We start from the raw sequence: 15,786 nt of genomic DNA, 5'->3' as shown, positions 1-15,786 counted from the left end.
TTTTATCTTCCTTCTTTTTCTTCAGATTCAAGCTGAGTAAATGGTAAATGGCCTGTGTTTGTATAGCGCTTTTACTAGTCCCGCCTAGGGACCCTAAAGCGCTTTACACGTCCAGTCATCCACCCATTCACTCTCACATTCACACACTGGTGGAGGCAAGCTACAGTTGTAGCCACAGCTGCCCTGGGGCGGACTGACAGAAGCGAGGCTGCCATATTGCGCCATCGGCCCTTCTGGCCAACACCAGTAGGCGGTAGGTGAAGTGTCTTGCCCAAGGACACAACGACCGAGACTGTCCGAGCCGGGGCTCGAACTGGCAACCTTCCGATTACAAGGCGAACTCCCAACTCTTGAGCCACGATCGCCACTATAGTGGCGATCGAGTATAATTAGAATAACAAAAGGTGTGCATTCCCATCTAGCCATTCATTTTATCATTATGTTAATATAGCACAAGGTTCAGTTAACTTTGCACAGAAATAGAAACATCCTTGTTACTTTCTTACTTTGAGTACTTTTCAGAGCCTGTACTTTTTTGCTTTTACATTAGTAAAGAAGTTAAATCAGTACTTCAACTTTTACTGGAGTAATTATTAACAGCAGTATTTCTACTTAAGTACAGAACGTCTTCATGCCAAATATCTCTGGGGAAGAGACTAACCCCAAGTTGCTCTCCATCGCAGTATGAATGTGTATAAATGTTAGCTAGAAAGCAGAGAAAAGGTGATTGTGTGAATGGGTAAGAATGGGTGAATGCTCAGGTAGAGCAGAGAAGCGCTATTTAAGAACCAGTTTATTACTATTACTATTTTAATATGGTGTTGGTGCCTGTTTTAAAATAATGTTAGGTCATCATAAGTCTGTTGAATCAAAGGTAGTTAGGTAAATAACCCCATCACCTATAGGGCTTTTACTTCTTACACAAATTTAAATGTAAAGGTCTGAGTGTTATTAGCTTTTTATTGCATGTACTGGTAGTTTACGTCTAATGAATAGGATAACTAGCATTGTGCCCACTATACTCATCACAAATTAGAACTATATCCATTTGCTGACATACAATTGCCTGAAGCAGTCAGAGGTAATTGGTAGTGAAGGGAAATGGACATCATTCCTAGTAGATCTGGCACTTGTAAACAACAGCCAGCAGGCAGTCGCTTTTAATATTCTACCAGCTTGAAGCACCTAACTCAGGGATTGAATCTGGTTGAGTGGTGGTGGTGTTTGTTTTAATTAACCACCCCACCTGGGTACTGAAACAGGTCTTTATTGCCTCTGAACTTTGCATTACAGTATTTCCGTCCTAAAATTGGACTGAACGCATTATTTTGAATTCCAAATAAAATTTGGTGATGTAACGAAAAGAAAAGGCTGGTGACACATCGCCGATGACAGGCAGTCTAATTTAAAAAGGGGGGTTATGCGAACCAAAATGTTTTAAAAAGAAATAAACATTCCCTTTGTGTGAGTCATTCATCTTCTTATTCTGATTTGAGCATAAATAAATTCATTAATTCCGAGTTTTAAGCTTCTAACTCACATATACTGTAGGTGTAACTGCATTTGCATTTCTTTGTGTTCCTTCATTTGTATGCATATTTGCAGGTGCGAGATCCAGTCTTGGAGCTCGTGTATCCATATTTATGCAAGTGTATCTCTGTGTATACTCGTGCACGCATGAATGAGTGTGCGTCCGTGTGTTCACGAGTCCGTGTTTGTGGGAGGCAGTGACCTTTGTGTCTGATGAGGTATCTGCCGAGGACGATGAGGAGGCAAAGCAAGATGAAGACGATGACAGCCACTACCCCTCCGATCACGGCGTGGTCCACCCCCGAAGTCGTCGACATGGCTGTGGGGTCTTAAGAAAAGGTCGAGCAGTGTGGAAGAAAGGAGAAGAAGGGGGGGGGAAAGAGAAGGCGTGATAAAGAAAAAGAGAAAAAAAGCAAGAGAAAATGAGGTAGAAGCAGCGAGAAATAAGGGGAGAGCATGACAGAGAGACAGAGATTGAGAACAGAGGGGGAGACGAGGGGGTGGAGGAATATTGGTGGAAACGGATGATGAAAGGCGGTAGAAATAAAGAGAGTGAGAGAGAGAATAATGGGGAGAGTGACAGAGAGAATACAGAGCGAAATGACAAGAACAGGGGAGCAGAGAAGACTTGTCAATATATAAAACCCACTGAGGCAAAGTTTCAGAAGACAAAGACAGGGATGTGAAAAAGCCAGGCGAAAGAAAGAAGGCCACTGAGTCACCTTAAAAATTGTTTGCAGTCTACAAACCAAGTACCAATCACTTCGTGGGAACCTTGCGGGAACACACACAGACTCTTGATGTTGGCTGAAATCCTGACCCCTTCAGCCGTGGCGATTTCACTGTGACTGATTGATTTTATGCTCCTCTTTGAATTAAAATGTTCGGTCTTGAGAAATCCAAGGCAATGCACCGAACTGTACCAGAGTCCCAAGCCTCCAGGCGCTTCCAAAGCCCCAGATTCTGCTTTTAGGATGATTTGATTAAGTATACATTTATCTAGCAGATTCATTCAATCACGGAGGATTTTGAATGAATATGTTTCATATACTCTAGCACATTTCAGAACTTCTTGTTGTTAATTTGAAATCATTGACAATCCATCAAACAAGTAATGAGTAAGAGTTCTTCATAACTTACTACAGTTTAAGATGATTATCATGTATTGCAGGATAGTAACACTTAGCTTTTTAATGATTTAAAAGCTGTATTATGAATATATGTTTAAAAATATATATACACGTTGAAATTGCAGTGCAACCAGAAAATGCAGCAGATAATTTATTTGTTGCATCTTTTGAAGTTTATGATTCTTCAGTTTTGTTTTAATCCAGTACTTTGTGCAGTATTCGCCTCTGTATTTCCTTTTTTTTTCTCCTGTGTCAAGTTTATTCTTATGTCTGTGTTTCCCTGTTTAGTTGTTTTTACCCATTTAGTGTTTTGCTCTGCTAGCTAGTTGTGTCTTGTATTTAGTTTTATTCCCCCCGTGAGTGTTTTATATTGTCTGCACCCGCGTCTTGTTTCTGTCCAGCTGTGTCTAATCCCCATCAGCCCTCATTGTGAGCTAATATAATCCTATCATTCCTTTGTCCAGTGTCACAGAGTCTGTTTACCCTCCCACTCTGTTTTCTGCCAGTCTGTTATTCCTGCTTCATTCTGGATTCATGTTACTTTGATCATAGACTTTATTGCTGGACTGCGTATTTTCATTTGACTTTTTCTGTGTCTACATATCGGTATCTGGATCCTGGGTTTCCTTCTCTCCACACGAGTTTGCAAGCTCTGCAGACTCATTACACATAAATAGATTTCCCCAACCATTATGTGTAGTTATTTATGAGTCCTTACTAAGATAATATGACACAACAGTTTAAAAATAATCTTGTTTTTTATTGATCGCTTATACTCTACACGACTCTGCTTGGATCAGCTGATTGTTGCGTTTGTGGTGTTCCAAACAAATGCTGCCACCAGGGAAGTTGCAGGCCACCTTCAGATAGACAAACTATGCAACATCAGCACCTACAGATGAAGGCTGCTTCTCACGTCTCTTCTTTATTTTGTTAATCTTCATTTATTGGCCGTTATAACAGCTGACACCATCAAATCAGCAAATAGCTCAGCCAAGTCACGCCGTGCATGACATAAAAGAAGTGTCATAAAAATACAGGAAAGACCTACCGGTAGCACTTTAGGATAATGTCACACTATTAAGCATTTGCAAGATATTATAAAGGTATTAGCAAGTGCTTAATTCATCATTTATATAACATTACTCCTCGTTATTACGCCATTTATAAACACAAATATGTTTATCCATCTGTTACACCAGTAACAGATGGATAAACAGTAACAATGATAATCATAATCATAATCATAGTCATAAGTATTTATCTGTATTTTCTAAACATCAAACTAAGGAGGAGTAATGCTATATAAATGATAAATTAAGCGCGTGCTAACACCATAATAATGTTCATAATTATAAAAGTGCTAACAACTTAACAAACAGTTCATTTATGTAGCGTCTACACTTCAACACAATTATTTCAGAACAGTTTTTCATTTTTCTTTTTTTCTTGACTTGGGTAAGTTTCTGAATAATGTTCAGTTGACTTTAAGAGAAGACATCCTTTTCTTCTCTTTAAAGTGTTTTTTTTTTCTCTTTGTTTGTTTGTTATGTTTTGAAGAGATGAAGGTTTTTCAGCCAACAACAGAAAATTTTAAGTTCCTCTTGTTGCCTCGAATCAGCCACTTAATCAACTTACTCTTCAGAAGAGAAAGCGATCTAAGTGGAAATAACACAATACATCAATCATTTCGCCTGGCTTTTTAGAACTGATCAGACACTGGGTGTTCATTATTTGAAAGTCACTTAGGCAGGAACAACTGAAATGCAGCATGTCTTATACCAAACCAAACAAAAAACACACCTTAAAAAGATATTAGAGGAATAAAAAGGAACGGTTTTGGAGAGGCTGTTTTTTTTACCTGGCAATCAGCAAGTTAAAACAATGTGGAGGACAAGCTATTTTTCTTTACACTCAATTGGATTGCAGAAGAGAGACATTGAAACACAGCAATAGCTACTGTCAACCAGAAATAAAACTGAAAGTGAACATGGAAGAAAAGAACATTTTACAACCAGCTGGGTCACCAAAGGATGTAGTGAAGGGCCTTTTTGTAGGAGAAATATATTTCAGTCAATTGGAGACGTGACGGGCCTGACAGTGGTGAACCAGAGGCCAGCTCTAGACAAGAGAATGGGAGAAAAGAGGAAAAGGGGAAAGCGGAGGGTAGGACTCTGTACGCCGGTCAGAATAACACACAAACACAGAGAGTCGGGCACACACTCTGGTTGGCCAGCGTGGAGGTGAGAGAGGGGCATGCTGACGAGGCGAGACTGAGAATGAGCCCATAAATCCTGCTGTCAGCATCAAAGGAAAGCAGACAAGACCCAAGAACACCTCGAAGCCTGACCCCCCTCCCTCCTTGGTACGCGCACATACACACACACACACAGAAACACACACAGAGAGGAAGCGGAACACTGTGTAAATGACTTGTACCACTTAAGGGGTCATGCTAGTCTGTGTGTCTTTGGGAGATAGAAGCGAGTGTGGATGTGAGTGTGTGCAGCACGTGGGAATGGTGGGTACTTGTGTCTGGAGCCAGTCTGTGTATGTATGGGCAACAACAAAGCATTATGTGGGCAGGAGTATAAAATATTCATCCCTCTACTCACAAGTTCAAAGTGTCCCCAGACTACTTTTCCCCCCCAGAATCACAGACAGACAAAAACAAAACTACAAAGAGTCAGGCGGACAGACAGGTGGACGGAAAGTTGGAACGACAGAAAACAAAAAGACCACAGCTGACTGGTGGAAAAGTTATACCTGTAATGTTGCGTGCTTCATCTTCAGAAGTGGATGGGTGGATGGATTGTTGAATGTATGGATGGAGGGAGGGATGGTTGGTGGTTAGGTAAGTGGAGGAATGTTTGTTAAGGAAGAGATTTGGGGTTCAGGATAATCAACGGGAGGAAAGAGGAAGACAAGAAAAAAATGTGAAACAGCTGTGACACAGCCAAACAAATGCCATTTTTTCCTTTATGGAGTGCTCCGTCATTTCCTTTGTTGCCACGCTTTTTTCTGTGTTTGCGTGTGTGCGCGCATGTAACACAAGGTCAGAATATTTTTGACTGCTACACAATTCAAGATCAATTTTTGGTACAGCGGGAAAACATAAGAAAGCTTCAAACGTTTTGGATTTTCTCGGCTATACTAAGATTCTCGCATCTCTTTGCTTACAGGTGTGTGTGTGTGTGCGTAAGTGTGTAACTGGTTTTACCTGTGAAAGTGTTAACTCCATTCAGCTGGACTGAAACTGGGGGCGTAAGGGAGGAGGCAGGGGATGAGTAGGCGGGAGTGGCAGTGATGCTAGAAGAGCTGATGGAAGGAGGAGTTGGGGATGAAGTGGAGTGGGGGGAAGAGGAGTCTGGAGAGAATGGCAGGTCGGGGAAGAGAGCGTTGGAGAGAGTCATGGTGGAGGATTCAGAGATGGTGGTTGACACATCAGCTGATGAAGGGGAGGAGTTTGAGGAAGAGGAGGTGGTGAAGGGGTCAGTAGTGGAAAAGGGGTCAGAGTAAATGGAATGAGAGCCAGAGCCAAAGAAGCTGTCGGTAGGAGAGGAAGATGGGAGGAAGGAAGAGGGGGTGAAAGATGAAGAACCAAGTGAGGGAACTGTGACTTTTGGGGAGTCTGGGTCCACGGGATCTTTGAGGAGGTCGAGAAAAAAAATGAAGCGCAGCAGGAGAAAAAACGGGTGAGCAAAGCGCAAAAACGACCACGAATTGAATGAACGGGTCACATAAAAGCAAAGGGAGAGAAGCGCAAGAAATGAACGCAAGCGGTTGGATGGTTGTGGTCAGGCGCGGTTGGATGAGAAAAAAAACAAAAAGAAAAAACAAAGACAGGAGGAAAGAAACAAAAGAAAATCAGAAGAGAAAAAAAGATGGAAGTACAAGCAAAGCCACAACAAACAAAAGAAGGAATAAAAAAACGTGATGAAGAAAGAAAACATCCCAGAGTCCCTCTCCTTCCTCTTTCTGTCACCACACTTCCCTTTTTTCCCTCTTTTTGCTTTTTCTCCTTACCTTGCACCAAGAGTGTGTACTCCCCCTCGCTGCTTCCAATGCCGTTGTCAGCATGGCACACGTAGACGCCATTATCTGATTTGTTGAGCATCGAGAAATGCAGGACAGCACCATCAGGTTTGGCCTGTAAGGGGAGCCCTCCATCTTTCTTGTCCCATGTGTAGATAGTGGGCCTGGCAGACCGAGAGAATGAGAGACCTCAGCTGAAACATATACAGTCTGAACAATCAAAAGATTCTACGGTGATGAGAGAGGGGAGCTGTGACAAGTGCTTCAGGAGAAAGAAAAAAAGGTTGAGCGAGACAGGCGAAAAGAAGGAAGGGTCAAAGGAACGGGGAAACTGGGAGGAATAAAGACAGAAAAAGAAAAGATAAAAGCAGGAGAGCAGAGCAGAGGAGACACAAGGAGAAACAGGAGGAGAAAAAATGAGGTTATAGGGAAGTTGTTGCAGGACACAGCAAAGTAGATGAATAAAAAAGAAAGATGGAAAAAATAATGGCACGGCTTGAAGAAGAAAGGCGCTCAAAAGCGACAGAAAGAGAAGAAGACAACAGAGCGAAGATCAGCATTTCAAATCAGGCTGCGCTAAAAAATCCATTCTGCATAACAGATTGTGAACGAGAGAGATAGCGAGACGAGCTTTGATAAAAGAATCAATTATGTAAATGTGCAAGTCCTTAAGCACTGTACAGTAATTAGGATGACGGGGAGTCTGAATCGGGGACAGACCTGAATATACTGGACTGATTAATCACTCTTGGAAATGTGAAAAAACTCCTAGCGACACCTAAAGGTGCGATCCGTAACTTCACGGCTTTGGCCAGGTTGGCATTCGTACGCTAACTGTAAATGGCAGGAATAATGAGCCTCTTTGAATAAGCTACTTCAAACCAGTATTTAAAACCTAGCTGGATGAGTCGCAGCTGTAAAGGAGTAACTCTGTTGGTCTTTGCTGCTGGGTAAAATTCTCCAAATGGCTGAAAGCTAATGAAAAACACAATCTGCTCCCTTGACACTTCCTGCGGAGCAAACGCTTGGAAAGACCAAGTGTCAAAGTTTGGAGTACGCTTCATTTTAGGCAAAGAAATCCTAACAATCCTGAAGGGAAAGCCTTTCAGTGGCCCGAGGCAAATAAAAGATGATTATTCAACCATAAAATGTTTAAAAACCAGCATGTCGTTTCAGTGCATCGTGTGGTTACCTGCAATAAAATGTAATCTTCTGTTGTTTTACACCGCTTCCAAATGCTTGATAATGTGCAATTAACCGAACAATTAACTCCACATTTACAGGCTGTGACTCGTGTAGCAATATTAAACATAATGCTCGATATACGTTTACGTACAGCGGGGCAGCTTAAGTGGATAAAGCGGATTGGTGAGATCATAATGATCTGATAATTCCCAGCATGCAGGTCTAAACTCTGCGCTTTATTCTTGGCTGTGAGCCCCGCTTAGGTGGAAAGTTTTCAATTAGCACACATGCATTAGTAAACACTGTACAAAAGTCATGATACGCTTGAAGACATTCCTTATTGCAATTATGGGTACTTTGGAGCTGCATACGCCTCTCTCTCCCAGTTGTAATCATTATCACTGAGAAGAATGAGCTTTTGGGTATTTCTGCTAAATTATTAATATAAGATTTGTTAAATTAAGCTCATTTATAAAATCTTTGTAATTCAACAGTTATTTCAATCGAACATATCATGTCAATAGATAATGGTATTTTTACAATTAGAGATTATAAATGGATAAGCCTTGTGATTTTTTTTATGTTGCTTTTTATTTTTGATTAAATCCCAGAGACTACACTATTACTCTCGCTCTTTCACACCCACTCTGTGGCGCTCAGTCCCAAGGTCACTGTTTCCTGCAGAATATAGACAGCCTTGAAGCTGCTCTAATTACCTTTTTTGTATTAACAATGGGTGAAATGATTATGCCACTAATTTTTTTTCCCGTTTTCATCAGACAGACAAAATCATCAGTTGAAGCTTGCAAAGAAATTGGAGCATTTAGATGCTAAAGAGCCACAGCCGACCCTTTGGGAGTTTTTAGAGACTAAATCAGCAAAGGTAAAAGAACATCGCTCAGCAGGCGGGACATACAGACTCAACTTACAAATCAATGGCAATGTTGCTCTGTGTGTGCACGTGTATAAATAAACTTCTGTTTGACAACCTGTTTGCTGTAGAAACACAACAGCGGTATTTAACTTACAGCCAGTGGGCCAAACTGGGCCCACTGCAGGCTGCCGGCTGGTGCACTTATTCATTAAATCAAATTTACTAAAGAGGCTCCAGCTAATGTTGTTTGAACTCCTTCAGTTGTTACCAAAGCATTTGTAACTAATTCAGATAATAAATAAAGTAAAATATGTGCTTTATCCGTATCCACAGGCATCATATCTATGCTTCCATGAAATTAATGCCGTTTAAAAGTCACTAAATCTGAAAATAAAATTGATGACTTGGAGGCCTTTTAATCATTATTCACTCTTTATTTATTTAGTGCTGTTAGGATAATTAACTGGACCCTGATTTCCTGTCATTTAAAAAAAATTACCGGCAGGCAAAGAAGTGTATGGAAAGGTCCTCAAGGCTGAGTATACATGGCTGAATGTGGCAACGGCAATGTGGCTGTATGTTACCGACAAACAGTGCGCTGCAAATGCTATTCCTCATGTCTTTATACTTTCCTTCCAAGCAGACTTTCTTGTATTTTTTAAAGTGGTCTTAGGCAATAGCTCTCGAGGCGTTTTGATCTTTTAAGGTTTTTCTGCTTTTTCTACTCACTCTCAACTCAGTTGTTGTACCTGATCTTTTTCAGAGGAATTTTGGGAAGTACAAATCTGTTAATGTACTTCCCAAAAGTAGAATTTCCAGATTATCTGTACTTTACTGGAATTTTTTTTTTCGTTTACTCCCTAAATTTTTAAACAAATATCTGTACTTTCTACTCTTTAGATTTTCAAAACAGGCTTGTTACTTTCGGTTTAACACATTTGAAGGGGCTTATTATTTCATGTCACTGCGGGCCTTCAAACATTAAACCGGTGTGAGCCTAAGCAGTAACACATAAAAGACAATCCTAATAGCATATCAATCACCAGGGGTTATTGCATTAAAAAAAAGATGAAAGAGGCAAAACCATACAAGCTATGCATAATTTATATTGCCAGTCAAAGTGGGCCGGTGTTTGTTTTTTTTTCTTTGAACAAGTGGAGATGTTTTTAAGTTGTGTTCGCAGTACTTCAGTACTTCTAGCTAACCCTACAGAAGAAGAGCAAGTACAAAGGCAGTAACATTTTTTGAGTGGCAGGTAATTTCAAATGTAACGTTATTATCAGCTCAACAAATATCAGCAAGCGCACAAAGTGTGCAGTTTGTCGCACAGTGTGTCTGCCTGCTAAGGGTCCAGCTGCTGTTCTTCACAGGGAGACAAAAGAGTGCAAAATAACTTCGCTCAAAGATGGAAAAGATCAAAAAGGCAGGACAGGAGAAGAAGAAGAGAGGTTAAAATGGAAATTAAAAATTGACGTGTAAGCTCTTTTTTGTTAAATCTGATATTGGCTCTCTATATGATATGAAGCTTTTTTTTTCATATCCTGTGAAACAAACAAAGTTATACTAACTGTGTGTTATTGGCAGGTTGCATAGTGGATGTGGTGTTCCTGGTTATAGTTAGGTTACATGAAGGATAGCAGAGATTAATATGAATTTTAGCTGTTGACACTTAATTCACTGAATTCCACCTTAATACCAACTTTATACTGGTATAAAGACAGAATAAACAGTGTCGATGTAGAGGATAGGAATCAGCCAAGATAGCACTGCTTGCATCTTTTTGAATACAGTTGTGTAACTCCATAAGGGTCAGCAGGAGCACAGATCAGCTGATCACAGCCTATACACCAAAAGAATCTACTGGAGACCGCAATATCAATTATTGTAAGCTACTATTCTTTTTTGCACTGTGAGCCACTACACCTGAATAAAATTTAGACTAAAGTAAAGTTTATATTCCTGTTTACTAACATTATTTTATTACAGTAATATAGCACAAGGTTCAGTTGACTTTACACAAAAATAGCTGATAGAAAGGTCCTAAAAATGACTTTTTACTTTCTTGCTCTGAGTACATCTCAGAGCCTGTACTTTTTCACCTTAAATAATTTAAATCAGTATAGTATATCTGTACTTTTGCCACTTCTGATGAACCGGTGTCTACGCATAGCAAACAGCAAAAGAAACTATTTTAAATCTTCATGCATTTAACTACTAGCAGCTTGTTGCACAAACAGCAGGCTGCCTCATTTCATGTCAAACAAAATGCCAATGATAACACATTGTGATTACCATGAAACAGTACTTTTGCAACAGTAAGGTGATTTTCAAAGAGTTAACAACTTAAAACCTGGCACATCTCCGCAGCGTGTCCTTTAAAATTTTTGAGAAACTGCACAAATGGACAAATGAAGAGGTCACAGGGCTAAAAAGATACCTGCAGCAGATGAACATTATGTAAAAGTCACATCTTTAAAAAATAGGAAAAAATCCAGCAAAGACCTGACACAGGACCAGAGAGATGCATCTAGTCCTTAAGTTGATTCCTGTTTGCCGAAGCCACATCAAAAATGTTCTCGAAATGATATTGGCAAATGAATGTGCTAAGTTACACAAAAAACTGGACTGAAAATCTGTGAAAAACATGCCTGGATTTGAATCCAAATGAGAAATTTTTAGTTGAAATTGTTGTCATGATGCACGGTAATGAAATGTCAGGAAAGAGGTACAACAGTGAGTGTCTAAAGCCATCTGTAAAAAACACTGTCGTAGTTTGGAGCTGCACTTCAGACTGTGGTGTTGGGGATCTCGTCAAAATTGATGGAATTATGAAAGCAGAAAAGATTTTGATCCACCATGCAATACCATCTGGAAAGCACCTGATTGACAACAACCTCATTTTTCAGCATGACAATGATCCCAAACACACTGCCAACATAGTAAAAGCAAACCTGCATAAAAACAAACAAACAATGGAACAGTATCAGTCATGGATGGAGTCTCCCAAGGGCTCAGCATTATTGAAGCAGTGTGGGATCATCTTGACAGAGTATCGAATAAAACACAGCCAACATCCAAATAAGAGCTCCGAATGTCCTTCAAGAAGCCTGGAGAAACTATTTCTTGAGACTACTTGAAGAAATTACAAGACAGTGTGCCTGAGAGAGTCTATGTAGAAGAATAGATGTGGTCATACCAAATATTGACTTTCAAGCTGATTAGAATTATAGTAAATGAGCTTTGTTTTTGCCTTGCTTACTGCATTTCCATCTATGTTTGCATGTCTAAATAAACTGCTGCACATATTTCCCATTTTCCTAGCAACATATAAAGAAATGAGATGTGGTTCAAGACTTTTGCACAGTACTGTAAGCTATATTATGATTTGGCTACAAATATTTGGTCTTTAAGATAACTGAACTACAGGGCATGGACGGCCTTGTCTGCTAACAAGCTGCAGGTTAGTAGTCTTGTAACGTGTCACCTGCTGTTTTCTAAACATATCCACAACCTTGCAGACTTAAGGAAGCTTGCAAGCATTAGGTCAAGGTTATGTCAGGCTTTTAAGCTGTAAACATGTTAAGCGAAAAGTCTGGGGAGAGATTAACTCAGTTATGTGACTTGAAGAATAGAAATGTAAAGCGATTGTGAGCACTACCCCGTGTTCCTGATCAAATAAATGGGAACTATAATAGAATGTAGCGCACAAATCCTTTTCTCTTCTATTAGAAAGTTCTTGCCGCAGGGCGTCAAGGAAACACAGTATAGAATTTGATACGCTGTTATTCTTTTGAACCTGACAGGATGTGACCACGGAGAGAAAAGTGTGTATCCTGGAATAGAGTGTGACATTCATTGAGTTTGATTGTGGCGGGCGGTTAAAAAGGAGGACAGGGAGCTGAGTGGCTGGGTGTGTCGGAGGAAAGGTGTTGTTGCAGTGATTGGGTTTTGACTGACAGCTGCAGGGGCAACCTGTATCTGACTCGATTGGACACTAGCTCATCCACAAGCAGCGGTGCACATAACTGAGCACACTCCCCTCTCTCTCCCTCACACACACTCTTGTTTGCGCTCCCCCTTTCTGTCTTAGTCATTCCCTGCTTGTCACCATATCTTTCTGTCTCCCCTCTGCCCACGCTTTTCTCCACTTACCTCTCCCCTCCTGTCAGTTTGTTTTCCTTTCCTCTCTACCTTTATTTTCTTTGCCTCTTTTTTTCTCTCTTCGCTTCTTCTGTGTGTGTTTTTTCACTGCCACTCAGCAGTCATTCTTATCTAAAGCCTCTCCATGTACTCCATGTAAATTTTTACAGTGGGTGATCCCAATAGGAGCACCCTGAACATTTGCCCTGTCAAGGCCATTTCAAAGTAGACACTGCAGATCCATTTATTATAACAGAACACGACTATTCCTTATGCAGAACAAACATGATTCAGTGGATGGTTGAAATGTTTCCCAAACAAATGGATTTCTAGCATTGGTGGTCCCCTGACTGTGGCACACTCTCCACGCCTTGCTTCCTTGCTGCCTATAATTTATCCACAACCATGCTGCCTGTTACAGCACGTACGTGCAATGACAGTCACCTCCTCCTCCCCCGCCCCCTGTGCATTCCACCTGCCAATCAAACTTACCAGCTAGTCTTCTTCCTAGCCACTCCTGTGATGAGCTGACAGGGAAAGAGAATGAGTAGGGAAGGGATGACAGCAGAGTAGAGCGTGAGGGAGAGCGAGGAGGGAGGGATGGGGGGTTTAGAGGGAAAAGGTGTGAGGAGAGATAGATGAGAGTTATAGGAAAGGACGAAGTGAGGAGGAGGTGGAGGAGGAGACCAAAGGGTGGAGGCATGACAAGGCGGAGAGGCGCGAACGAGCTATGAGTGACAAGGCGGCAGAGAGATACGTGATGATGGAAGGATGGAAGGAGGAAGAAGAGGGAGAAGAAGTACGGATCGATGGAGATTCATCTATAATGCAGAAAGGCCAGGGGAAAGTGCATTTGTGTGGGCAGGATTTAAGACGCGGCTTGCAGTTTGTTTCTGTGTGCATGCGGGTATCAGAAAAAACATGTACACGCTGTATCAGTGAACACACCAGAGCTTGTTTGAGCAGATTTTTGTTTTTGCTAACTGCGTCCATGTGTGCTCGCACACAAGTCCCGTTTGGACAAGAGACCATTTGCACAAGAAGGCATCAGAAACCGAACATGTTAATTTTTGATTGCTTACAAGTGTTTCTGTGTGTGCGTGTGCTTACTGTGACTGCTGTTACCCGCATAATTAGCGTGAGCGTGTGTGCGCTTTTTTTATTATACGATTGTGTACCCATGCTGTGTGACCTGGCACCTTTACCGTGAGAAAATGTGACAGTATTTACACGCGTGTCTGTTTCATTGTATGTTGCTCTAAAATGCCTCACAATTCGATTGAGGTCCTCCACACAACCGGGGTGAGAGCTTCGATTACAGTAAAGCCAGCCTGAACTGTTCATTACAGGCAGGGCTCCCATCGATATATCTTACAGTAAAACAGGCCAAAGTGCTATATATGAGGCAGCATTTATCTGAATGTGGTCATGAACTCAGGTTTACTAGACAGGAATCATGTCAAGCACTTGCACTTACTTCAGAAAAGCTACAGGCACTCCACAAAAGGCATATAAACCCTGAATTAACTGTCAAGAAAAAAAAAATGGTAGCACATGTTGAAATTTTAGAAAATATTTCTGCTTTAATGATCATTGAGTGCTTAAGGTGCTGCGAGCAGGAAGAGGTGCAAGGAATGCGACTTGAAAAGTATCTTTTGACATCAAATAGAAAGACATCTCGCACCAAGAGTAAAAGCTGATGTCTCTTACCCAAGACCACTAATGATCCTATAACCAATCGTAGCACTGTTACGTCTTTATTTAGTCCATTTTAGCCTGTCTTTTACAGCCCACAAAGTAGAGATCAGAGTAACACTTACGCAACTTTAATACCAGGGTGGAAGTGTGAAGCTAAGTGGTTGCAACACCTTTAACTTTGGGCTTTTGTTTGTCAGCGACTGATCCTATTAGTTTTAAAAGCTTTCTGGTAACCACAACAATGGGTGAATCCATTAGTGTCGACATTCAGAGGTGATCCTGCTGTCTTCGGTTCAGTAAGAGTGAATTCAGCCTGTTGCTCGGTCTAACCTGTCAGGATCAGTTGTGCACAAAACTAGCAATTATTAGCGTTGTATAGAGAGATGGTAGTTCGGCATCCTGTTATGTTGGACTGAATTATTAGTTACTGATAGTTAAACCTTGAAAAGAAAAGGTGCAACTTGATTACTTTACCGCTCATCCAGCAAGATTCTTCGGTTCTAAAAGAGTCACTGTGATTGTCGTTTTTGTGATGTTTTTGTGTCTTTCACAATCATTTTTTTCTTTGTTCCGTGACACCCTGTGAATCACAGCTCAGCATACAAGAGCGCCATCAGTCACAAGTGGGAGGAGCTTTACTGCCAATTCAGTCAATGACAAGGTTCACTCACTCCAGTCATTTAAAAATACTTCAGCTGTGAATCATTGAGTTTGGGCAAAGAGGAGAGCTGCTGGAAAATGCTGAAACATGACCATGACATTATGTGCTACATAGTTAAACCACATAAAGGATATTGTTTTGGATAGTATCTTTTTTATTCACTTTTTAAAATATTGTTGTTCTGACTAATAATTGTGCCTCGACTGCGTACAGGTGGTGTCTAGACTCCAGCTAAATCAGAGAGCACTGTATGTGTTTAAGCACTGAGGCATCTGTTTGTCTTACTCGGGGTTGCCGTTGCCGACACACCGAAGAGAAAACTTCTCCCCCTCTCTAGGCAGAGTGCTCTCAGGGTGTATCATCACGTTCGGGGAATCTGTAAGTGTACGACAGACACACCCACAAATATACACAGAGACACAAAGTATAGTTATATAACAGAAGACTTGTAACCATGCGAATATGCACAATCCCATTCATCCCCATCTCCTCCCATCTGCATCCTGTAGGCGTCACCATCTCTCTGCCTCCCA

The 15,786-nt window shown here is 41.0% G+C and overlaps 1 protein-coding gene across 3 annotated transcripts in view; it reads right to left on the bottom strand.

The window, feature by feature from the left end:
• cadm3 (cell adhesion molecule 3) overlaps positions 1 to 15,786 on the bottom strand; it is a 103,300-nt gene that overhangs the window by 5,047 nt on the left and 82,467 nt on the right. Inside the window, exons 7-11 of one of the 3 annotated variants that reach the window (XM_087832605.1) lie at positions 15,539 to 15,629; positions 6,687 to 6,859; positions 5,881 to 6,306; positions 5,427 to 5,447; positions 1,733 to 1,858 (exon numbers count right to left, since the gene is read on the bottom strand). In XM_087832605.1, the coding sequence (XP_087688731.1) occupies positions 1,733 to 1,858; positions 5,427 to 5,447; positions 5,881 to 6,306; positions 6,687 to 6,859; positions 15,539 to 15,629 (837 nt within the window). Of the gene's footprint in view, positions 1 to 1,583; positions 1,859 to 5,426; positions 5,448 to 5,880; positions 6,307 to 6,686; positions 6,860 to 15,538; positions 15,630 to 15,786 lie in introns of those variants that run through there. The other 2 variants (XM_087832604.1, XM_087832606.1) reach the window with 2 other exon arrangements.

This window comes from Neolamprologus brichardi, chromosome 18, assembly GCF_056152115.1.
Source record: "Neolamprologus brichardi isolate AB-2024 chromosome 18, ASM5615211v1, whole genome shotgun sequence".
NCBI lineage: Eukaryota > Metazoa > Chordata > Actinopteri > Cichliformes > Cichlidae > Neolamprologus > Neolamprologus brichardi.
This window is presented reverse-complemented; position numbering and strand designations above follow the sequence as displayed.